Here is a 24,397-nt window from a genome sequence, read left to right as displayed (position 1 = left end):
GTATCTGGACTTCCAGAAGGCTTTCGACAAGGTCCCACATAAGAGATTAGTTTACAAACTTAAAGCACACGGCATTGGGGGTTCAGTATTGATGTGGATAGAGAACTGGCTGGCAAACAGGAAGCAAAGAGTAGGAGTAAACGGGTCCTTTTCACAATGGCAGGCAGTGACTAGTGGGGTACCGCAAGGCTCAGTGCTGGGACCCCAACTATTTACAATATATATTAATGATCTGGATGAGGGAATTGAAGGCAATATCTCCAAGTTTGCGGATGACACTAAGCTGGGGGGCAGTGTTAGCTGTGAGGAGGATGCTAGGAGACTGCAAGGTGACCTGGATAGGCTGGGTGAGTGGGCAAATGTTTGGCAGATGCAGTATAATGTGGATAAATGTGAGGTTATCCATTTTGGTGGCAAAAACAGGAAAGCAGACTATTATCTAAATGGTGGCCGACTAGGAAAAGGGGAGATGCAGTGAGACCTGGGTGTCATGGTACACCAGTCATTGAAAGTGGGCATGCAGGTGCAGCAGGCAGTGAAGAAAGCGAATGGTATGTTAGCTTTCATAGCAAAAGGATTTGAGTATAGGAGCAGGGAGGTTCTACTGCAGTTGTACAGGGTCTTGGTGAGACCACACCTGGAGTATTGTGTACAGTTTTGGTCTCCAAATCTGAGGAAGGACATTATTGCCATAGAGGGAGTGCAGAGAAGGTTCACCAGACTGATTCCTGGGATGTCAGGACTGTCTTATGAAGAAAGACTGGATAGACTTGGTTTATACTCTCTAGAATTTAGGAGATTGAGAGGGGATCTTATAGAAACTTACAAAATTCTTAAGGGGTTGGACAGGCTAGATGCAGGAAGATTGCTCCCGATGTTGGGGAAGTCCAGGACAAGGGGTCACAGCGTAAGGATAAGGGGGAAATCCTTTAAAACCGAGATGAGAAGAACTTTTTTCACACAGAGAGTGGTGAACTCCCTGCCACAGAGGGTAGTCGAGGCCAGTTCATTGGCTATATTTAAGAGGGAGTTAGATGTGGCCCTTGTGGCTAAGGGGATCAGAGGGTATGGAGAGAAGGCAGGTACGGGATACTGAGTTGGATGATCAGCCATGATCATATTGAATGGCGGTGCAGGCTCGAAGGGCCGAATGGCCTACTCCTGCACCTAATTTCTATGTTTCTATGTTTCTAATAGCCAGCGATTCTGATACTTTTGCATGTCTGCTACATTTCAGTGTACCAGTTGTGCCACAGACATAGGTGCACATCAAATTGATAAAACTTGGAAACAGCTGTTCATTCAGACTGAGCATTTTATCCTGATTGACATTTTTTTTTTTTTAAATCAGCAGTTTTCAAAAAAAGAAACTAACAGCTTGTTAAAAACCGTATATAAATTTGCTGCTGCTTATGCCTTGAGAGAAAGCAGTTAGTGGAGGAGAGGAATATAAAAGTTTAGTTTAGAGATTTAGTTTAGAGATACAATGCGGGCACAGGCCCTTTGGTCCACCGGGTCCCCGCACATTAACACCATCCTACACACACTAGGGACAATTTTTACATTTACCAAGCCAATTAACCTACAAACCTGAACATCTTTGGTGTGCGGTTTGACACAGAAGATATCGGAAAAAACCCACGCTGGTCACGGGGAAATAGTACAAACTCCGTACAGACAACACCTGTAGTCAGGATGGAACCCGGGTGTCTGGCGCTGCATTAGCTGTAAGGCAACAACTCTACCGCTGCGCCACCGTGCCACCCCAATGAAAAGACAAATTCCATTGATTCATCTTGTTCCCTGTTTGGGCACCTTTCCTGATGGATGGCACAGTGGTGCAGCTGGCATAAGCGCTGCCTCGCAGCCCCAGAGTGCTGTCTGTGGAGTTTGTACATTCTCCCTGTGACTGTTTGGGTTTTCTCCGGGTGCTCCGGTTTCGTCCCACATTCAAAAGCTGTGTAGGTTTGTGGGTTAATTGACTGGTAAAATTGTAAATTGTTCTTAGTGTGTACGATAGTGATAGTGTACGGGGGTCGCTTGCCGGCCTGGGCTTGGTATGCCGAAACGTACCCTGTATTTTTAAACTAAACTAAGAACTGAATCTACTTGAGATTCAACATGGTTATAACGGATTTTGTTTTGCTTACCAAACTGGAAAGTCTGCCATTTGCTGCACCCGATGTTCATACGATGTACTGACCAGTGATCAAGAGAACCATTTATTTTTCGTATATACATTTCCAGAGCACACCAATATTTATTGCTTTATGAATTTTGATTTGCAAAGACCAAATCTCCAAAGGTAAATATATTTTCTGTAGATGGTGATTTTTAGATGCGTATTAAGCTTAGTTTGCACGATTAACTGATATTAATGCTTTCCTCATCTCCCTATACTGTTATTCCAGCCTCTTGACAGGATTGGCTAAATGTGCATTTATTTGCTGGCTCTACAAATCACCATAGTGACTGAGTAAAGACCTAAGACCTACTGTATGTGCAATTTTTGACATCAGTTTTAACTCCCTTTTAAACTCCTGAGTTTTTTTGGTCTTTTCTGTCATGTTACACAGTGTTGGTTAATAAAGAAGCTCAAAACGTTGTTCTTGAATGGATTTGCAGATTCCTCAGTGGTGCGTTGACTACGTGCGAGCTGTGGTTGGACCCAAGCGGGGTGTGGCCTGTACTCAACCCAGGAGGGTGGCTGCCATGAGTGTAGCCCAGCGAGTGGCTGATGAAATGGATGTGATGCTGGGCCAGGAGGTTGGCTACTCCATCAGATTTGAAGACTGCAGCAGTGCAAAGACCTGCCTGAAGTAAGTGGATTCTGTTTTTCCAAATTCATTGCAAATCTCAGCACCGCAAGTATATTCTATATTTTCCTCCCACGCTTTCGCATTCGAGTGAAAGCCAAGTAGATAGGAGCATTTGTTGATTGGCTTAATCTCTGTATACCTAAACTACAATATTTTGTATGAAATTTGATCCCCCTCGGTTATGTAGACTGGCTTGTGGCCACCGTGCTATTTGTACAGGTTGGAAGCACCAGGACCTTTCCAAGCTGTCAGTTTTTGTCATTGACTGCTTCGTATTCACAACTCATTCTGCATCCCTACTAATCACTTACATTCGGCACCGGGAGATGTAAGTAAGTTTATTGGCCAAGTATTCACATACAAGGAATTTGCCTTGGTGCTCCGACCACAAGTAACAACATGACATACAGTGACAGTTACGAATGACTCAGAAAACACTAAACATTGATAATAATAAGACATTAATGATAAAACACCATTGATCAAGCATGTGAACCAACAAAATACCAGATCAAAGGGAGGCTACAGATTTTTGGCTGTTGAGTAGAGCAACTACTCGTGGATAAAAAATGTTTTTATGTTTGGCTGTGGCAGCTTTGACAATCCGGAGTCACCTTCTAGAGGGAAGTGATTCAAAGAGTTTGTGGCCAGGGTGAGAGGGGTCAGAGATGATCTTGCCCGCTCGCTTCCTGGCCCTTGCAGTGTACAGTTCATCAATGGAGGGAAGGTTGCAGCCAATAATCTTCTCGGCTGATCGGACGATTCGCTGCAGCTTCCAGGTGTCGTGCTTGGTGCCTGAGCCAAACCAGACCATGATGGAGAAGGTGAGAACAGACTCTACAATGGTTGTGTAGAATTGGACCATCATTGCCTGTGGCAGATTGTGCTTCCTCAACTGCCGTAGGAAGTAGGACCGAGATGAGAAAAACATTTTTCACACAGAGAGTGGTGAATCTCTGGATTTCTCTGCCACAGAAGGTAGTTGAGGCCAGTTCATTGGCTATATTTAAGAGGGAGTTAGATGTGGCCCTTGTGGCTAAAGGGATCGGGGGGGGGAGGAGGAGGCGGAGCAACAAGCTGGAGTAGTCGCGCTTTTTCCAAGCTCCCAATCTGTTAACCTTCAACTGTTATTACAGCTCAGCCTAAGTTTTAAAACTACCATAAATATTTAACACCATCGACAGCACTGCTCCACATCGTAAAGATGGCAGGCAGAAGAAAGAAAGAGGAGCAAAATATTGAAGACTCGACGACCAGCACCATCATGGCTACGCTAGCAGCCTTGTTAACAGAGCACAAGGCATCGCTACTGGCAGAATTTAACGCAGTGTTCACCAAGCTGGAAACGAAGCTGGACAATATCCAGACCACTATTCTAGATCAACAACAGCGTCTTTCGTCATTAGAGACATTTGCCGATACCACCAGCCAAGACATGCGAGCTATGGAGACAATGCTAACTACGGTCATCGAAGAGAACGCCAAGTTTAAGTCTAAGCTTATCGACCTGGAAGGCAGGAGTCGCCGAAATAACGTAAGGATAGTCGGCCTCCCTGAGAACATCGAAGGCCCCCAAACAACAGCTTTTTTCTCTCAACTCCTGCTCGAGACACTTGGCGAACGCATACTGGAATCAGCCCCGGAGCTAGACCGAGCCCATCGCACGCTAGCAGCCAAACCAAGCCCTGGTGGGAAACCCAGAGCAGTTGTGGTTTGCTTCCATAGATTCCAGACCCGCGAGTTGGTGGTGCGTGAGGCTCTGAGGCAGAGGGGTAAGCTGAAGTACAAAGATATCCCGATTCACATTTTTGAAGATTACTGTCCCAAGATAGTTGAACAACGTTCTGCATATCGAGACGTCATGAAGGAGCTGTACAACCTGGGTCTCAAACCCTTCCTTCATTATCCGGCCAAGCTGTTCATCATGGCCGGGGAGGGAAAGAGGCGACAGTTAACATCTCCTGAGGACGCTCAGGATTTCATTTCATCTTACCGTCGAAGCAGACCGGGACCCACAGATGACTGACTCTGCTCGGTACGTTTACATCCGAATGGCACAGGGATCCAGTTAATCTACGGTTACATTATGGGTTACATTATGGGCTAACTTTAGCTTGACTACCCTTAGCAATTAGCCACTGCTAGCGCTCGGCCTTGCTGTTATACCAGACCCCTGTCTTGAAACGTATGAGGCCGGTAAGAAATCACCACGTTCATGACTATGTCTTACCAACTTTTCCTTTTAATGTTTATGTGTAATCATACTTGAAAGGCTCTTCCCCTGTACATGCTATAAAATAGGGCTCAAGGGACCCACATTGTGGTTCGTGATTTGATCTCTGCCTTCTTGCTTTTAGCAGCTGGCCAGCATTTGAATGGTTTGTTTACACTAGTCTTCATAGCGGACTGTCTGGGGCTGATAAGAACTCATTATAGTCAAGGCTGCGTTACACCAATTAGCTCTTACAACGTTTTTGTTTAACAAAACTTAATTGATCTTCTGCCCTGCGCCTTAATCCAAGAATCCAGTTTGCAATTTGTTAATCTCTCTAATGCTAACTCTTTCTTTATACCTTACCAACTTTAAGTTATACTATGTTATACCAAAGGAAGCTATTCCTGTTTCACTTATACGTTGGCTTACTTATTTAGTATCACTATTTTGTTCATTTGTCTTGTTGCATTATTACTATCATCACTACTATTATTACCATTAGTGTTAGCAATGTCATTGGTAGTACAACTACCAAGGCTATTATTTTAACTTTGTATCTATTCATTTAGGTTTACTTCACTTTATTTCTATTTCTATTTTGTATTGTCTATTTCTCAAATTATTATTATCATTGTTATCATTATTATAGTTATTTCATTTTATGTTACTTTACTGATATTGAGCGACTTTGCTGCTTTGGGATGTGGAAATATTGGGAGTTAAGATCGGACTACTCCATGCGGATGCGAGGACAACGTACCTTGGTGCAATGGGCACTCAAGGTTCGGTTGGGACATTGGGGACCTCAGGTTCGGGGACTCAGGTTTGAAAGATGGTTAAGTGATATGTGTCACGACCGTTTGTTGTGTGTATATGTATGTATGTATCTTTTTTTTTCTTCTTTTTTTCCCCTTTTACCACCCACACCCCCACTCTCAGCAGCTGGCTTCGATGCGCTCTTCCATTTCAATCTGCAGTATTACAGCGCTCTGCCCACTCGTTTGGATATAGCTAAATATGGCCAATACAAACGATACTCTTAGATTTGTCTCGTGGAACGCGAGGGGAGTGGGGGGTCCTACTAAGACTGATAAGATCTTGGCCCACTTGCAATACCTTAAGGGCGATATATTTTTAATTCAAGAGACACACCTTCGCAACAGAGAGGTAACATGGCTTAAGAGAGGCTGGATTAGCCACTTATTTCATTCAAAATTTAATTATAGGGCTTGGGGTACTGCTATCCTGATTCGTAAAAACGTTATGTTCGAACCACAGAAAATGGTGGAAGACCCTGCTGGCCGCTTTGTCATGGTCTCTGGCAAACTGCAAGACACACCTGTCATATTGGCCAGTATTTACGGTCCCAACTGGGATGACAGCTCATTTGTAACCAAATTTTTTACATCTCTCCCAAACATTGAAAATTACCACATCATTGTGGGTGGAGATTTTAATCTGGTCCAAGACTCTATACTGGACAGATCTTCGAACAAAGCCTCCACTTTAACTAAATCAGGTAGGACTTTGCATGCTTTTACCAAACAACTTGGGCTCACTGACCCATGGAGACATACATTTCCCACGACTAAATTATTTTCATTTTTTCCCACGTGCACCGTACCTATACCCATATAGACTTCTTCCTCTTAGATAATAGACTGCTCTCCAAAATTAAATCCAGCGAGTATCATAGTATCGTGATATCAGATCACGCTGCGACTTCCCTCGATTTTCACTTTCGTAAACGAACTAACCCCTTTAAACAGTGGAGGTTCAACTCCTCATTACTAGCAGAGGCTCACTACAAGCAATTCCTGCACTCAAATCATTTTATATTTTGAGCAAGAGGTATATTCTGGGAAGCTTCAAAAGCTTATATTAGGGGCCAACTTATCTCTTTTGTCTCCAACCTGAAAAGAGCCGAGACGTCCCAAATGGCAGACCTGTTACGAAAAATAAAGGACATTGATGATAAATACGCATCTGACCCAGACCCTAATTTTTATAAAGAACGCCTTATGTTACAAATAGACTTTGACCTCATGTCTACCAATAACGCCAAGTTACGACTGCTTAAATCTAGGCAACACTTTTTTGAATCTGGGGATAAAGCTGGGAAGCTTTTGGCCCATCAGGCCAGAACTGAGGCGACTTCACAGCTAATTCCAGCCATTAGATCCAGCTTAGGGGAGATTCATACCGATCCTCTTAGAATTAATGAAGCATTTGCTAAATTTTACGCTGAGCTATACGCTTCCGATTGTCCTCCCACTGCAGATGACATGTTCCGTAGTATGACGTTTCCCCGAATTGACGATGAAGTCACGAGAGTCTTGGGTGGTCCCATAACTGTCACTGAGGTCCAAGCAGCCATCACATCGCTGCAAAGCGGAAAGTCGCCCGGCCCTGACGGCTTCACTGTAGAATATTACAAAGCTTTCTCGGCTCTCCTCGCACCAGTCCTGAGAGATATGTACAATGAGGCCTTTTTACATCGTCGCCTACCGCCCACCTTGTCGTTGGCTACTATCTCCCTAATTCTTAAAAAGGAGAAAGATCCTCTGCTTTGTAGTAGCTATAGACCAATTTCACTCTTGAATGTGGACCTCAATATCCTCTCTAAAGCCCTTGCGCTCCGTCTTCAACGAGTGATGCCCTTTATTATCTCATTAGATCAAACAGGGTTTATGCCAGGCCGACAGTCCTCCCACAATACTAGGCGTCTCCTTAACATCATCCATTCACCAAGTAGTGAGACCCCGGAGATAGTGGTCTCCCTCGACGCCGAAAAAGCCTTCGACAGGGTCGAGTGGAAGTACCTATAAGAGGCGATGGACAGGTTTGGCATCGGCAATAGTTTCATTTATTGGGTCAGTCTATTATACTCGTCCCCGGTGGCCTCAGTACAAACAAATGACACACTGTCGCCCCACTTCCCCCTTCGGAGAGGTACCAGGCAGGGTTGCCCGTTATCACCACTTCTGTTTGCTGTCGCGATAGAACCCTTGGCGGTTTGGTTACGCTCAGAGAAGGGCTTTAAAGGTATCACACGGTTTGACACACTTCATAAAGTCTCATTGTATGCGGATGACCTGCTCCTGTACATCTCGAATCCAGTCAGCTCTCTCCCTGTGATTATGAATATTTTAGAACGGTTTGGGGTGTACTCTGGTTATAAACTTAACTACCAAAAAAGTGAACTATTACCGATTAACTCATCGGCTAAGCAGCTCCCTCGCTCTTTAACCTCATTCAAATGGGCGGAGGACGGATTTCGCTACCTCGGCGTTTTTATCACAATACCCTTATCTGATATGTTCTGCACAAACTTCCTGCCTCTGGTTGAGAAAGCTGAAAGAGACTTTGACCGCTGGTCAGTCTTACCGTTATCCCTCGCGGCCCGGATAAATCTGGTCAAGATGGTCGTCCTACCCAAATTCCTGTACCTTTTCCAGCATGTTCCTATATTTATCACTAAATCTTTTTTTGATAAATTAGAAAGGAGAATATCTAAATTTTTATGGGGTAGCAAACCGGCCAGAATTCGAAAGACGCTACTACAGTCTCCTAAGAGTGACGGCGGTTTGGCACTTCCTGACTTTAGGCGATACTACTGGGCTGCTAAGTTGCAAAAAATCCTGTACTGGATGAATGATGATTGCGACCACCTACCGACCTGGGTACACATGGAAAAGGCGAGTTCACATCTCCCGTTGCGGTCTGTCCTATGCTCTCAACTCCCCCTTTCTATAACATCTGCGGGTGCAGGCCCAATTGCGTCCCTCTCGCTCAAGATATGGAGTCAATTTAGGAAAAACTTCGGTTTACAAGGCCCTTCCATCTTGACCCCACTGCTTAAAAATCACATCTTTAAACCTTCAAGTACAGACTCCGCATTCAAAACCTGGCATAGTAATGGCATCAATAGTATCAAAAACCTATACAAGGATGGCATTTTTTCGTCTTTTGCGGAGCTTTCGTACAACTATAGCCTCCCAAACTCCCACCTTTTTCGTTTTTTCCAGATTAGGAATTTTGTGAAGAAGATATTCCCCCATTTCCCAAATTGTCCCCCTGAAACCCTGACCGATTCCATCCTAGCTCTAGATCCCAACCGGAAGAAATGCATCTCTTTTTTGTACAACTTGTTAGGGTCGGTTATATTGAAACCTTATACCTCATTAAAAGCTGCGTGGGAGGGCGAGCTGAATACGAAACTAACAGACCAGCAATGGGACTCTGCCTTGGATTTGATCCATTCTTCCACCATATGTGCCCGTCATGGCCTAATCCAATGCAAAGTCCTTCACAAAGTCCACTACACAAACGCAAGATTATCTAGAATATACCCCGCTGTTAAAGACACCTGCAACAGATGCAATCAATCCCCTGTCAACCATAGTCATATGTTTTGGTCTTGCCCTAAGCTAGCAACCTTTTGGAGGAGTGCTTTCAACGTGCTAAGCAGAGCCTATGGCCAGACTATTCCTCCAAACCCACTGTCCGCTATTTTTGGTATTCCCCCCAACACCAACCTCTCTGTTGCGTTGAAGCGGGTCCTGGCTTTTACAACCCTGTTAGCCCGGAGACTGATTTTGCTTAACTGGAGACTTACCTGTCCCCCGACACACGCTCTCGCTGGATCAAGGAGGTGCTCTACAACTTAAAGCTTGAAAAACTTAGGTTCTCTCTCAAAGGCTCTACCAAGACATTCCGAGATACATGGAACCCTTTCCTGGAACTTGTTAACTCTCTTAACATGTTTCCGGACTCGGAAGAGGACTGAGTGCCCTCTATCACAGCTCTGTCTTATTGCAGTTGCTATCCCCTCAACCCCTCCCCTCCCTCCCCACAATTTTTTTTTTTTTTTTAATTTTTTTAAAATTTATTTATTTTTCCTCTTATTTTTATTTTTTATTTTTTTATCGCATTTGTGTGGATGTGTACGTATGTGAGTGTTGTTTGTCCCCGGGTGGGGAGGGTGGGTAAGGGTAAAGGTTTTGAGGGTCGTTTACATACTGTTGTACAATTATGTCCTGATTATCACTGTCTGTTATCATTGTATGTATGCAAATTGCTGTTAAATTCAAAATTCAAATAAAAAGATTTAAACTAAAGGGATCAGGGGAATGGAGAGAAGGCAGGTACAGGATACTGAGTTGGATGATCAGCCCTGATCATATTGAATGGCGGTGCAGGCTCGAAGGGCCGAATGGCCTACTCCTGCATCTATTTTCTATGTTTCTAAGTACATCCTCTGTTGTGCCTTTTTGACTGGAGTCAATGGTAGCCCCCCACTTAAGAGATGATGGTTCCCAGGAACTTAAAAGACTCCACAGATGTCACTGTGGTGTTGTTGATGGTGAGGGGAGGGGGAGCTCTCCTAAAGTGTACAATCAATTCCACTGTCTTAAGAGCATTGAGCTTTAGGTTGTTGCGATGGCACCAGGACGCCAGCTGTGACACTTCCTGTCTGTAGGCAGATTCCTCCCCATCCTGGATCAGTCCAATCAGGGTTGTGTCGTCCGCAAACTTGAGAAGCTTGACAGAGGTGTCTGTGGAGGTGCAGTCGTTGGTGTAGAGAGAGTAGAGGAGAGGAGAGAGTACGCAGCCTTGCGGTGCTCCTATGCTGAGCGTTTGCGGGTCCGAGATGTGCTTTCCCAGCCTCACATGCTGCTTCCTGTTTGTCAGGAAGCTGGTGATCCGCTGACAGGGTTTCAGGCACAGTCAACTCGGAAAGTTTGGAGTGTAGTAGCTCTGGCACAATGGTGTTGGATGCAGAGCTAAAATCAACAAACAGGATCCTCACATAGGTCCCCTGGCGGTCTAGGTGCTGTAGGATGAAGTGCAGGCCCAGGTTGATTGCATCATCCACAGATCTATTGGCCCGATATGCAAACTGCAGAGGGTCCAGCAGAGAGTTTGTGATATTTTTCAGCTTGTCCAGCACAAGCCTTTCGAGTGTCTTCATGACTACAGAGGTCAGTGCGACAGGCCTGTAGTCATTAAGACAAGTAATCCTTACCTTTTTGGGTACAGGGACAATAGTGGAGACTTTGAAGCAGGCAGGGACAGTACATGTTTGCAGGGACTGGTTAAAAATGTCTGTATGGACCGGTGCCAACTGTTTGGCTCTCTCTCTCTCTCGCTGTCTCGCACTCTCGCACTCTCTCTCTCGCTCTCTCGCTCTTGTGGAAATGTACCTGGCCTGTTTGAGAAATATCTCACTAATCTGGTGATTCTCTGCAGTTTTTCCCAAATATTATATGGCTGCAACCATCTCGTGGAAATTCTGCTTTAGATTGTGCTTAATCATTTAAATGTCAAATGCACTAATCCATTTTATTTCCGTGTCCTGCATTTCCATCTTCGCTAGTTGCGCCATGAACATATTGATTAAGAAAATCTTCCCCCATTAGAAATACTGCTCCCTCTTTTATTAGCCATTTAACAGTTGGGATAAAATGTTCTTAAACCCACAGTCTTCCCATTGTTTTAGCACTATTCTGTATCCTTTTCAACCTTACAGTATCTAACCTAATGTAATACTGCTATCCCACCTCCCTTTTCACTTCACTACTATTTTCTGAACATTTTCTGTCCAGAAATATTAACTGGTCAATTCACACCATTTTTGAGTTGCATTATAGTTACTCTATTTACATGTCTCCTACCAACCATTTGTGAATGTGCTCACAATCCTTCTTCATCTCACTTTTGCGCATTATGTGCATGCATTCTGAACCTGTCTTTATATTCTTCATCACCTGCTCTTGGCTAATGTGATCTGGCTTCCTGCTGTGGTAGAATCTTGGAACCCGCCTGCAAATGTCAATTGATGATACTAGGTAATTTACTAATATTTAAGTTATGTTTACAGAAATCATTTAACAGGGTATGGGGCAAGTAAGTGGGTATGTGAAAGGTGTGACAGCAGGTGGCTGGTTCTCATTTAATTTGTTGTTTCCACGATGACCTCTGCAGTCAAATGCTAAAATTCGTATTTTCTTTGTGTTCAGACAAATGCTGTAAAGAGTTGAGTGGTCCTAGCATAATCCTGACGATATATTGTTGCATTCTTGAGTTGTGTCCTGCTTGATGGCGCTGTGCTTACTTACGCCAGCCACCATGTTTGAGTGACCGTTGAGTGAATGGCAGTAATTAACTAATTAGATTTGTCCTGGTTTTCTCACAATTAGGGCATATTTGGAAGGCTTTCACACTTTGCAGATGCCAGTAAAGTAGCTGTACTGGAATAGTTTACTTGTGTTCCCCTGAAATAGCCACAAGTCTTCAGCACAGCACCAATTGCTGTTGCTGTATAAACTTTGTTCATTCATTTGTTGATGAAACGTGAAGTGAATGGAATTGGTTGAAGACTGCCTTCATTGATGAAGCTAACCTCGGGATGCCAAGATGGACAGTCCCGGCGGAGACCGCAAAGTGCTGGAGTAACTCAGTGGGTCAGGCAGCATCACTCGTGGTTGTGGATAGATGACATTTCGGATTAGGAGCCCTTCAGAGTGAAGTAGAGTCCCGACCCGAAACGTGGCCTATCTACATCCAGTCTGAAGAATGGTCCTGACCCAAAAAGTCGCCTATCCATGTCCTTGAGATATGCTTCCTGACTTGCTGAGTTACTCCAGCACGTCTATCGAAATTCCAGCATCGGCAGTTCCTTGTCGACCGTCCCTATGGAACTGGCTGTAGATGGTTATGAATGCTTCATCCTTGCCTTTTGCAATGGATGTTTTTTGAAAGAGCTGCTTCCTTGTGTAAATTTGTTTATTTGTTCACTCCTCGTTTCTAATTGTGGCTTCTAATTGTGGCGGGATTGCAGTGTTTTCATCTGCTCTGGAATCCACTGCCTCTGTCTGCAATACGTTGCTTCTGCCATGTGTGGAGTCCTGTGTTATGTTGACACCAGGTGATAGCTTGATTTTGGGAATATCTGGCATTGCTACTGATGTGGTCCGACACACTCATTGAACCAAAATTTGTCCCTTGAATTGGCAGTGCTATAGTGAGAGAAAAACTGTTCCAAGAGGCTGCAGATTGTAATGCAATTTATTTCTGCTGCTCGTTTCCCTTGAGTGATTAATTTCAGCACAGTGATACTGTCACACAGCATGGAAAAGTGGGTTAACAAGGATTGAATAGTGGCCATTCCTACCAATGTTGCCACGAGCAGAACCGTATTCAGTGGGTTTAATGGTGAGGATAAGGATTTCCCACTTGTATATGTTCCACGGCCACCTGCACACGTCTGTTAATTGTGCTGGGATGGCTCTGCCACTGCTGACAAAATTGAGTTTGTGTTGGTCTCGAGGAGAATGTGCAGAATTCACACAGACTGTACCCGAGGCCAGGATTGACCCTGGATATCTGGCGCTGTGAGGCAGCAACACTACCAGCTTCTGGGGAAACACTGGGTTGAATAGCACCTGTGGAGGGAGGAGCCGGGAAGGAATTGCCGACATTTTGGATTGAGACCCTGCATCAGGATCTGTTTGATTTTCTTTTCTCTTACCAATTTGTGCGATGACAAGTTTACTTTGGCCAGAATTCAGGAGACTTCAGAGAGTCTGATATCAGCGATTAAGGATTCCCAGAACCACTTACTTCATAATGGTCCCGAACCAGAACGTCATTAATCCACGTCCGCTAGCGATGCTCCTGGACCCGCTTACTCCAGCATTTTGTGGTCTTTTCCTTCATATTGTACTTCATTGCCAAATTTGACAAGATTGTTCTACCAGTGTTGTAAGCTATTTCTACAGAAACTGAAGCTTTTGTCCAAATTAAAAGTATTATCTGAGAGTGATTATCACATTTTGTTTTGGCATCATGTTCGGCTCAGACATTGTGGCCTGAATGGGCTCTTCTAAGCTACTGTTCTATGTTCTGTGTTGAATGCCTCCATTCTGGTAACAGTCTTTTCTGGCAGATTTATTTCCTTAATTGTATTTGCATTTTTCCAGTTGTGTTGTGATTGAGCATGTGAGCTAAAATAGTTGCATTCTTGTTGCTTTACAGAGTATACAAGGAACTTTTTAAACTTTTCAAATTTACATTTTTGGTCATCTCAGCTACATAATGAATGAGACATTAATAATAATAATAATAATAAATTTTATTTGCGGGTGCCTTTCAAAGTCTCAAGGACACCTTACAGAAATTAACAAGAGAGAAAAAACATATAGCCGGAGTAAAATAAATAATGACATCACCAATACACAAATTAAAGACAGAATTCGCTCCAAAGACAAAAAATCAAAAACACAATGTGAAGAGAGAGCACCAGCAGCTAAACCCCGCCAGCGTCCACTCTCCCTTCCGACAGCCATCTTGGACACAAACTAACATATTCACATTACACACAAAAAATCATCCCCCCACAATGGATACCACTGTGGGGGAAGGCACAATGTCCAGTCCCCATCCCCAGTTCTCCCAAAGTCAGGCCTATTGAGGCCTCCACTATTGCCTCTACGGAGGCCCGATGTTCCTCGCCGTTCTGGCCGGGTGCTGTTGCCCCGGCGTCGGGAGAGTCCTTTCAGCGGCTGTGCCACCTGGAACGGCTGCTTCCTAACTGGGGACTGCGGCTTCAGAAGCCGACAAGGCATTGTTAAATAATTTAAACAAGTACTTTTCAGCTTTAACAACAACACTTCATGGAAGTGCCATTGCAGAATAATTGCACTGTTAATAAAATTTAGTGTATGCTTTCAAAGTATAGATCTCACAACCTGGCAGGCCTTTCAAAAGGAAAATATAAATCTTCATTAAAGTTAGCCATTAGGAAAAATCTGGGACGAAAGTAGGTGATCGGTGTGTTGGTTTCTTGGTCTATGGATAGCACTGAGAAACGACATTTTATATGCAGTGTGAATAATAAATATCAAAGTAGCAATATTGTGATTTTCTTTTCTCGTGTTACTGGAAGAAGTAAGCATAAATGAGTTCTAAGTATGAACGCTCAATTTGATGCCACAGAAATCGGTAGGAAAATCAATTCTGAAGAGGTTATGTTACAAGAGGATAATATGCGAAATGAATCGGCAAATAACTGGCAAATGAAGTATATTGTGGAAAGCTGTGAATTTGTCCATTTTGGCATGAAGCTTTTCACTGGTATGTAATATCATAGACAGTGAAGATAGAATTACAGTGGGATTTCGGTCAAGTGGGCAAGGAAATTAAAATCAAATTAGCCAGGAGATTAAATGGCACAACGGGCTTCTGGCACCTCGGGACTGTGCCGTGTCCCCTGATTTATTCTCTCCATTTACCCACAACTCTGTAGCCAGACACAGCTCCAAAGCCATCTTTACATTTGCAGGTGATATGACCATTGTTGGAAGAATAATAGGTAATGATGTCAAGAGTATTGGAGGAAGATTGACAACGTGATTGAAAGGTGTCAGGATGGAAACGCTGAGAATTATGAACCTGTCTTCATTGATGGGACTGCAATGGAGAGAGTTAATGCCTTTAAGTTCCTGACCATCTTTATCTCTGAAGACGTGTCTGGGCACAGAACATTGATGCAATCACAAAGAGACCTCATCAATGGCTCTACTTCCTTAGAGGATTGAAGAAATTCAGTATGCCCATGGATACACTCTTCAAGTGTTAGAGTTGTATGACAAAGAACATATCGACTGGTTGCCTCATAACCTAGTTCGGCAACTCGAAGCGGCCAGGAATGAAGGGTGTGCAAAAATTGGTAGACCTTGTCTGGTCCATCACTGGTACTAACCTTCCCACCATGGTAGGGGTCTAGAGGAGCACTGCCTCAAAAAGGCAGGTAATATCATCAAAGCCCCACACCACTGTCTCATTCCTACCATTGGGAAGAAGGTACAAGAGCCTGATAATTGTGACCTCCAGGTTCTTCCCTGAAATTATCAAACTCTTGTACACTGTACAACATTAACCACAATCTTACCTCATGAACTGTGACCTCCGGTGGATTTTGTTTTGGGTGCATTCTGTACTTCGGCTTTGCTATAAGCATATTCTCATTCCTGGTTACAAGGTTTGCCATAATCATGAACATTCAATTGGGGGTGCAAGCTTACAAGGTCTAAAGTATGAATGTGCGTTGTTGATGAGTTACTGTGTGTGAATTTGTACATATTTGGCCCTATAAGTAGTTTAATGGCAGCGACAATCCTCGAATGCTGCGCTGGAGCACCTTGGATAGAGGTGCTGAGATGAAAGGAGAAATCTTTTTTTAGGGCTGTGACCAAATTGCCATGTGAAGTAATATTCTTTCTTCCGTATAGAGGAAAAAGCTGAATTCTTGAACTTATGTAATACAGTATCTTGATTTGACTCGGGATTTGTAGGACTGGATGAGTGAATGTTTTTGTCATTGGGATATCATGCAGTGTACCTTTTTAAAAGCTGCCTCAGCACTGATTTAAAGTCAGCGAATGCAAACCTGTCACATTGCTCCATATATTTAAACTGTTGACCTCTCTTGGCGATGCTTTTATTGATTTTTCAATGTTGTATTCGTGTTGCCATTAATGCACAGCATTGAGTTGATATATAATTTGTTTTTTAGATACATGACTGATGGTATGTTGCTTCGAGAAGCAATGAATGACCCTTTACTGGAGCGATACGGAGTCATCATCCTTGATGAGGCCCATGAGCGTACATTAGCAACCGATATTCTTATGGGTGTATTAAAAGAAGTTGTGAAGCAGAGATCAGATTTGAAGGTAAGGATGTTGTTGGGGAGGACAGAGAGGTGGCTGGCGATAATATTCTGCACTGAACAATCTTTAGTCTGATCAAATTTCGACCATTGGCAAATTATAGGCTGAAGAATGAAGTACTTTCCATTCTTACACTTTTGGCGATCACAGGACATTCCAGGGTGATATAAGTTACATAAGTTAATCATTTGATTGTAAGTCTCATTAGTATGTCGTGTTTTGTAAATATCACCATAGGTACATCATAGAATCTTTGCTTTGCTTTCTGTAATGAGATAAATATTTGCCAAGACACCTGGAGAATTTCTGTACTTTGACGAATGGAAACTTTTAGATGTACTTGAGGACGCAGTGTGGTTTGATTTAATGTCTCATCTGAACTATAGTACTTATGATAGTGTTACCATAGATTACTGACGAGGCTCTTGACTGGGGCTTGCCTCCAGGGCCATTTGACTTGAAGACAAGTGTGCTTCCATAGCTACCTACTGTCTTAGTTAGGAATTTGCCTGAAACAAAATTGTCTGTGTTTTGGTCTACAAATCTCCTCAGTGGAACAAACTTAACCTTGATCTTACAGGAACATGTAACAGAAAACTGGCCTGATCTTTCATTAACTATCAGTACGTTGTTTCACTTCAATGAACCAAGAATTTAAGCTTTGTTCTAGTTAGGTTTTTTTTTTGTTAGTAGGGTGATTGCTGCCAGATTTCTTTGAGCTGCTCCGAATGCACCGGAAATGCATTTAAAGTAGACACTATAAAATAAAATCCTTTGGATAACTTGCGGCATCACACGATGCTGTAGCCCCTCTCTCCAATATTAGCGTATGCTGATTACCAAAAGATTTGTCACTTCAGGCATAACCTGAGAGCAGTCCTGAACTATTATCGACCTCATTGGTGACCCTCGGACTATTATTAATCGGACTTTGCTGGCGTTACTTTGCACTGAACATTATTTCCTTATCATATATCTGTACACTGTAAATGGCTCGATTGTAATCATGTATTGTCATTCTGCTGACTGGATAGCACGCAACAAAAGTGTTTCACTGTAAATACCTCCGTACACGTGACAATAAACTAAACTGTTAAGCTATTATATGGGTAATGCTTTGCAGCCTCTTGTCCCTGTAGGAACACTTTGACTGGGTCGTGAGCTTTCAGGAATGGGAATGGACAGCTTTTCAGAATGGATGTTCGTTTGCCATTGCCTCTCATCAGGTTGATTTAAAACAAAATGATGTTGGGCTTATTTAATTTGATAAGGAACAAGCAGCAATGCTTTGCATATGGAGATTGTTTCTGAAGACAAATCCTATGATTTGTATGATCTCAGATTGGGCAGCAGTAATGGCACTGCAGTTGACTTCATTGTATTGGAATATGGACAAGAAAATTGCCCATTGTTTTTCATGGTTTCTTCATTCATTTCTGCATATGTTCAGTGAGTTTGGCATTAAAATCCCTTGCTGCAGTTATTTGGCAAAATCCTGTGATACTGCATCAAATGAAACAGTTATTTCTCAGGGAAATCAGCAACGGATAACTGTAACTGAAGAAAACTGGTTCACAAAATTGAAGCTATAGGGCCTGTCCCACTTGGCGATTTTTTTCGGTGACTGCCGGCATCATTGACTGACGTATCAGGGTCGCCGAAAGATTTTGAACATTTCAAAATCCAGCGGCGACAAAAAAAATGTAGCAGCACTTGAGGAGACACCACGCGTCAATACGTCATCATGCCGCGAGTTTTACGGTGACCTGATACGTCAGTCAATGATGCCGACAGTTGCCGAGAAAAATCACCAAGTGGGACAGGCCCTTAAGAAGTGTGAAAGAGATATCTAAACCAGAGCTGCCAAGTAGCACGGATTTTCCGTATTTTGTACGGAACTGCGATCAGAATACGGATGTCCGGATTTGCTTTGTAAAATACGGATTTTTTTAAATCAGCCCGACTTCCTGTTTCATCTTGCTGCTTAAAAAATGCAAGGATATAAAAAGTCATTTAGCTCTAAAAATTATAGCAGATTAAATCTATTAGTATTTTAAATTTCAAGATCTGCATGATGATTTTTGTAAGCTTTGATCTGCCTGTCCCGCCAAAGGTTTAAACAGCGCTGTCAGTTTAACGCTATGGGTACAAAAAAAGCGCTCCCAGCTGGAGAACTATTGCCTTTACACATAGCGCTATGGGCTTTACACATAGCGCTATGGCCACAGTGCCAGGGGTCACAGACTGTAAGGGGAGGAGAAGGAGGGAGGGAATAAGAGAGGGAGGGAGGGAATAAGAGAGGGAGGGAGGAAAAAAGGAAGGGGAGGGTGGGAGGGGGTGGGAAAGAGGGAGGGAGAGAGAGGGAGGGTGGGAGGGAGAGGGATGGAAAGCGAGGAAGGAGGGAGAACGCGAGGGAGGGAGAGGGAGGCTTCCAAAATTGCTTCTACATCATCATCTGGTGCCAAAAGCAGGAAGCAGCCAGTATACAAAGAGATGGCAATGAATGCACTGTCAAGTAAGGTGCGTAGAAGATGTCAATTGGTACCAAAGTTATGCATTCTTGTACTCTTACATGGGTATGACTGCACATAAAAAACAACACTTTTTTCAGCAAAATGGTACCGCGTAAAAATACTGATTTCCGCAGCAAAATACTGATTTTCAGGTACTAGAAATGCTCTGACAAAACTTGGCTGCTCTGCTAAACGACCTGTAATTCCAATGGATCACAGAACCGTTTCAGAAACCCTGCAAAAATACTTACCAATACAACTGTGTGCAAACAACTGTGTTGTAACCTTCTACATTGACAACTGTAAAAGGGAAAGAACTTCACTCAACAGGTTTTACACCAGGTTTATAGCATCAATCCACATTTAATTAGAATCCCTTGGGTGCAGCAAGAATTGCTATTTAGCAGATCTTGCAGTTTAACAACTCATCAATTGGTGCTGTTCGCTACTTGGCATGCACGCTTTCATATTCGATGCATAGTTGTGGTTCACGCTGTGTGGTAGTGTTATTCCATTCCAGAGGGATTAGAAACCCAGAATTGTAAAGGTTTTTTTTTAAATGTTGAGCAATATTTGAATTTAGAGTATGGCAATTCATTCTATAATGGAATTTATGTTCTTCCAGAGAGAGAGAGTGAGTTAATTTTACAAGCGTAGCAGTGGTCTTTTCTGGATGTGGATTGAGACCAAAATGACTTTTATTTTCTTTCCAGATTATCATCATGAGTGCCACACTTGATGCAGGCAAGTTTCAGGTCTACTTTGACAGTTGCCCACTGCTCACTATTCCTGGTCGTACACATCCTGTAGAAATATTCTATACTCCAGAACCAGAGAGGGACTATCTGGAGTCAGCGATTCGAACAGTTATTCAGATACATATGTGTGAAGAAGAGGAGGGAGATGTTCTTCTCTTCCTTACGGGTCAAGAGGTAAGAATCACCCGTTTATTTGTATTCACTGCTCTAACTTGAATTTTATCATTTATACAGGGTGGTTATTTTATTATCTTCTGATGCATTCTCTTGCCTTCTCCCCATAACCTCTGACACCTGTATTAATCAAGAATCTATCTATATCTGCCTTGAAAAAAATATATATATATATCCACTGATGGCCTCTGCAGCCTTCTGTGGCAAAGAATTCCACAGATTCATCACCTTTTGACTAAAGAAATTTCTCCTCATCTCCTTCCTAAAAGAACGTCCTTTAATTCTGAGGCTATGACCTCTAGTTCTAGACTCTCCCACTAATGGAAACATCCTCTCCACATCCACTCTATCCAAGCCATTCACTATTCTGTGTGTGATATCTTTTAAAATGGTGAGGACTTCTACCTCTCCATCCTTTAAGATAATGAATTCCAGCCCCCCCCAACCATATTAGAGATGAAAAAGAAATCATCATCTCCTACTTCGACCAGTCCCTTTAAAAGTATGCCCATTGCTTTCAGTTGACTCTGATAAGAGAAATAGGTACTTTGGTGAGGTTCTTCATGATTTTATTCACAATTAAACTTCCCCCTCATCCTCAGTAACCTGATGTATAAGTGGGTGGGAAGGCTAGTGAGAGTGGAACTTGAATTGCCTTGGGTTGCTGCTATGAAAGGAACAGCATTTAGGAGTGTTTTTGAGTATGGGTGAATGTCAAAAGAGGTACGGGGCAGGTGGACAACTTGTTCAAGAAGATTCAAGCTTGGGATGGAATGAAGAGAAGCAGCGGTGATACGATAACTCAAAACTAGGATTAAAAAGGGGGACATAAATAAGAAAGAACTGCAGATGCTGGAAAATCGAAGGTAGACAAAAGTGCTGGAGAAACTCAGTGGGTGCAGCAGCATCTATGGAGCGAAGGAAATAGGCTACGATTTGGGCCGAAACCCTTCTTCAGACTGATGGGGGGGAAGAAGAAAGGAAAAAGGAAGAGGAGGAGCCTGAGGGCTGAGGGAGAGCTGAGAAGAGGAGGAGACAGCAAGGGCTACCGGAAATTGGAGAATTCAATGTTTATGCCGCTAGGATGCAGACTGCCCAAGCGGAATATGAGGTGCTGCTCCTCCAATTTCCGGTGGTGCTCACTCTGGCCATGGAGGAGGCCCAGGGCAGAGAGGTCGGATTCGGAATGGGAGGGGGAGTTGAAGTGCTGAGCCACCGGGAGGTCAGGTTGGTTAATGCGGGCCGAGCGGATATGTTCGGCGAAACGATCGCCAAGCTTATGCTTGGTCTCACCGATGTAGATCAGCTGACATCTAGAGCAGCGGATGCAATGGATGAGGTTGGAGGAGGTGCAGGTGAACCTCTGTCGCACCTGGAAATCAATGTGGATATCACCAATCACTGAAGAAATAGTTCAGCCAGGTGAAGATGGATTTCTATCCAGGATCCAATGTCTAGTTTAGTTTGAAGATACAGCGCGGAAACAGGCCCTTAGGTCCACAGAGTTCGCGCCAACCAGGAATCGCACATGCACTAATTCCATCCTAAATGGCAGGGAATAATTTTACACAAGCCAATTAACCCATAAACCTGTGTGTCTTTGGAATGTGGGAGGAATCCAGAGCACCCAGAGTAAACCCACACGGTCACAGGAAGAACGTACAAACTTTGGACACAGCACCCGCAGTAAGGATCGAACCAGGTCTCTGGCACTGAGACAGCAGCTCCACCACTGTGCCACTGCCTCCCTCTATAGAGTCTGTAGACTAAAAGCTCAGAAACCAGCTAAGCATGGACTTAGAAACATAGAAAATAGGTGCACGTGTAGGCCATTTGGCCCTTCTGAGCCAGCACTGCCATTCATGGCTGATCATCCAAAATCAGTACCCCGTTCCTGCTTTCTCCCCATATCCCTTGATTCCGTTAACCCGAATCGCTAAATCTAACTTTCTCTTGAATACATCCAGTGAATTGTCTTCCGCTGCCTTCTGTGACAGAGAATACCACTGATTCACAACTCTCTTTGTGAAAAGGTTTTTCCTCCTCTCAGTCCTAAATGACCTACCCCTAACTCTTGAACTGACCCCTGGTTCTGGACTCCCCCAACATCGGGAACATTTTTCCTGCACTTCACTGTTTCATTTCCCAGTGATAAAAGACATTTCCTCTGAGATGACGCCACTGCCTTTCTGTTTCGAATGTTCTAATCAAGCAAACAAAAATATTCGGGGTAGAAGATTGTGTTGTAAGAAGTAATCTCAAACAAAATGAATTCCTTCTCTCTTGCTTCTGGGGCTGTGGACTATGGTGTAATGGGAACATTGGGCTTTGTTATATACAGTTGAAACATAAAAGCTCCTGTAATTAAGAAATGAAAGTGTGTATTGACCTTGAAATTTGTTGAAGTCAAACACTTTGAAGTATGGTCAGATGGTATGATGCAGAAACGCAAACATGCAATTGGTTCATGCCTGCGTGAGAACCTTTGGTGATGCATTTTCTCCCCTCCTCGGCCTGATGTACTCAGCTTCCCCCAAGTATAACTTGAGGGAGTAGGCCAATGTATGCAAAGCTGGTGATGATATTGCCTGCAGCATCCAGTTGAATTGCCTGAGGTGCCAGTGATATGAGATGAATGCAATGATCCATTCAACAGAGGGATGGCGATGCACTGGAGTCATAATGGAGTTAGATTTATATATTAGTGAGGCATTGTCTGAAGTCTATTTCTGTCACTAATGCTGCTCTTTAATGCATACTATTTAAAGGAAAGGTTAAAGTTCAGTGCTAAATAAACACTCAGTTTAGAATATAATGACTTGGAAGTGAAGGTCATTAAATATTAATATTTTAAATGCCATGTATTTGCAACTCCATTCAAACTGCAGTTTCTCTTTTGTTGTATTTATATATACTTTCAGGCCTGGGTGTCACCAGCAAAGCAAGCACAATTCTTCATCAATCGGCCTTGATCTGAGTGGCTTTGCTTGGCTATTAGGAAGCTATTAAACAATTAATCACAACATTGGGTATACAGGTAGACCAGCTAAGGATGGCACATCACCTCAGTTATGCCCTGAAAATATTAGTCAGCCAGATGGGTTTTTATGACAGCCAAGTAGCTTTTGTGATAATCATTATTAATCAAGAGGATTTTTTACATTCTAGATTGTTAACTGAATTTAAATTCCACAGCTATCTTGGTGGGATTTGAACTGTGGCATCTAGATTTCAGACACTCAAATTCCCAAAATATTTTCTGCATTTTCCTCTGACGAAGTTCTAAAAGAGGATTAGAGTCCGTTATTGAACATTTTTGTTCTATGCTGTGACTTGAAGTGCCGTGGATACATTTCAAATAGCTAATAAATTTAATGTGGCATTCGTGCCTTGGGGATTTCACTGAAGTGAAACAGATTAGCTATTTCCTTAGGAGGTGGCAAGTAACGCACGACAGATGTTAGATTCACACGTCGTTCCATTTTTGGTGAACACAAGGTACAATCAGTTCTGAAATCTATTGCCAGAGAATGTTCTCTGAGGAGAATACAGTCTCCTTTTGAGACTGCTGGCAGGCTCTGTGGAATAGAGTTACTTTTCAGGATCTAACTGTATTTAAATATGTGGCTACTGCAAATGGCAAAATATATAGGTTTACACAGGTTGGAAGTGGATTCACAAATTTGCGCATTTAATTAGCAACTATTTGCTTTAAAGATTAGGTCACAAACTTTTTCCATAGATGCCTTTTATGCCATACTCCATTTTAATGAAAACAGGAGCATTTTCAACCATTATAAATAATACATTAAATAAGTGACTTGTCACTGTTAAGATCACTGTGTTACTAAAAGTGTATTTGGATCTTTCCATCAAATTGTGAACGATTTACATTACCTGGTTCAGTCTTGAAATTATCTTGTGTTGATCTCTTTATTGGCAAGTCGAAAATTCCGGCATTCCAATAATCAGGTCCTGCCACGTGAACAGGTCTCTGCTTGTTTTGGAGTTCACACATTGCTAATTAAGATGGATGTTTCATTAGGTGATTCCATCAGGTTTTTAATGCACTGTATTAAGAATTGTATTGCATGCTAATTTTTTTTCAATAATCAATATTCTCTTACCACAAGTTGTTGGTTCACTTAACTAAAGTGTTAAATTCCCATGGGTAACTTGACAC

At 42.9% G+C, this 24,397-nt stretch overlaps 1 protein-coding gene across 3 annotated transcripts in view; it reads left to right on the top strand.

Annotated features, from left to right (window-relative positions):
- dhx15 (DEAH-box helicase 15) overlaps window positions 1–24,397 on the top strand; it is a 135,685-nt gene that overhangs the window by 43,427 nt on the left and 67,861 nt on the right. For all 3 annotated transcript variants that reach the window (XR_004412961.1, XM_033026364.1, XM_033026370.1), the window contains exons 3-5: window positions 2,626–2,819; window positions 16,613–16,772; window positions 19,996–20,214. Coding sequence is in view for 2 of the 3 variants with exons in the window: in XM_033026364.1 (XP_032882255.1) it covers window positions 2,626–2,819; window positions 16,613–16,772; window positions 19,996–20,214 (573 nt within the window). In the remaining variant the exon portion in view is untranslated. The remainder of the gene's footprint in view (window positions 1–2,625; window positions 2,820–16,612; window positions 16,773–19,995; window positions 20,215–24,397) is intronic.

The sequence above is a fragment of the Amblyraja radiata genome, chromosome 1 (assembly GCF_010909765.2).
Source record: "Amblyraja radiata isolate CabotCenter1 chromosome 1, sAmbRad1.1.pri, whole genome shotgun sequence".
NCBI lineage: Eukaryota > Metazoa > Chordata > Chondrichthyes > Rajiformes > Rajidae > Amblyraja > Amblyraja radiata.
This window is presented reverse-complemented; position numbering and strand designations above follow the sequence as displayed.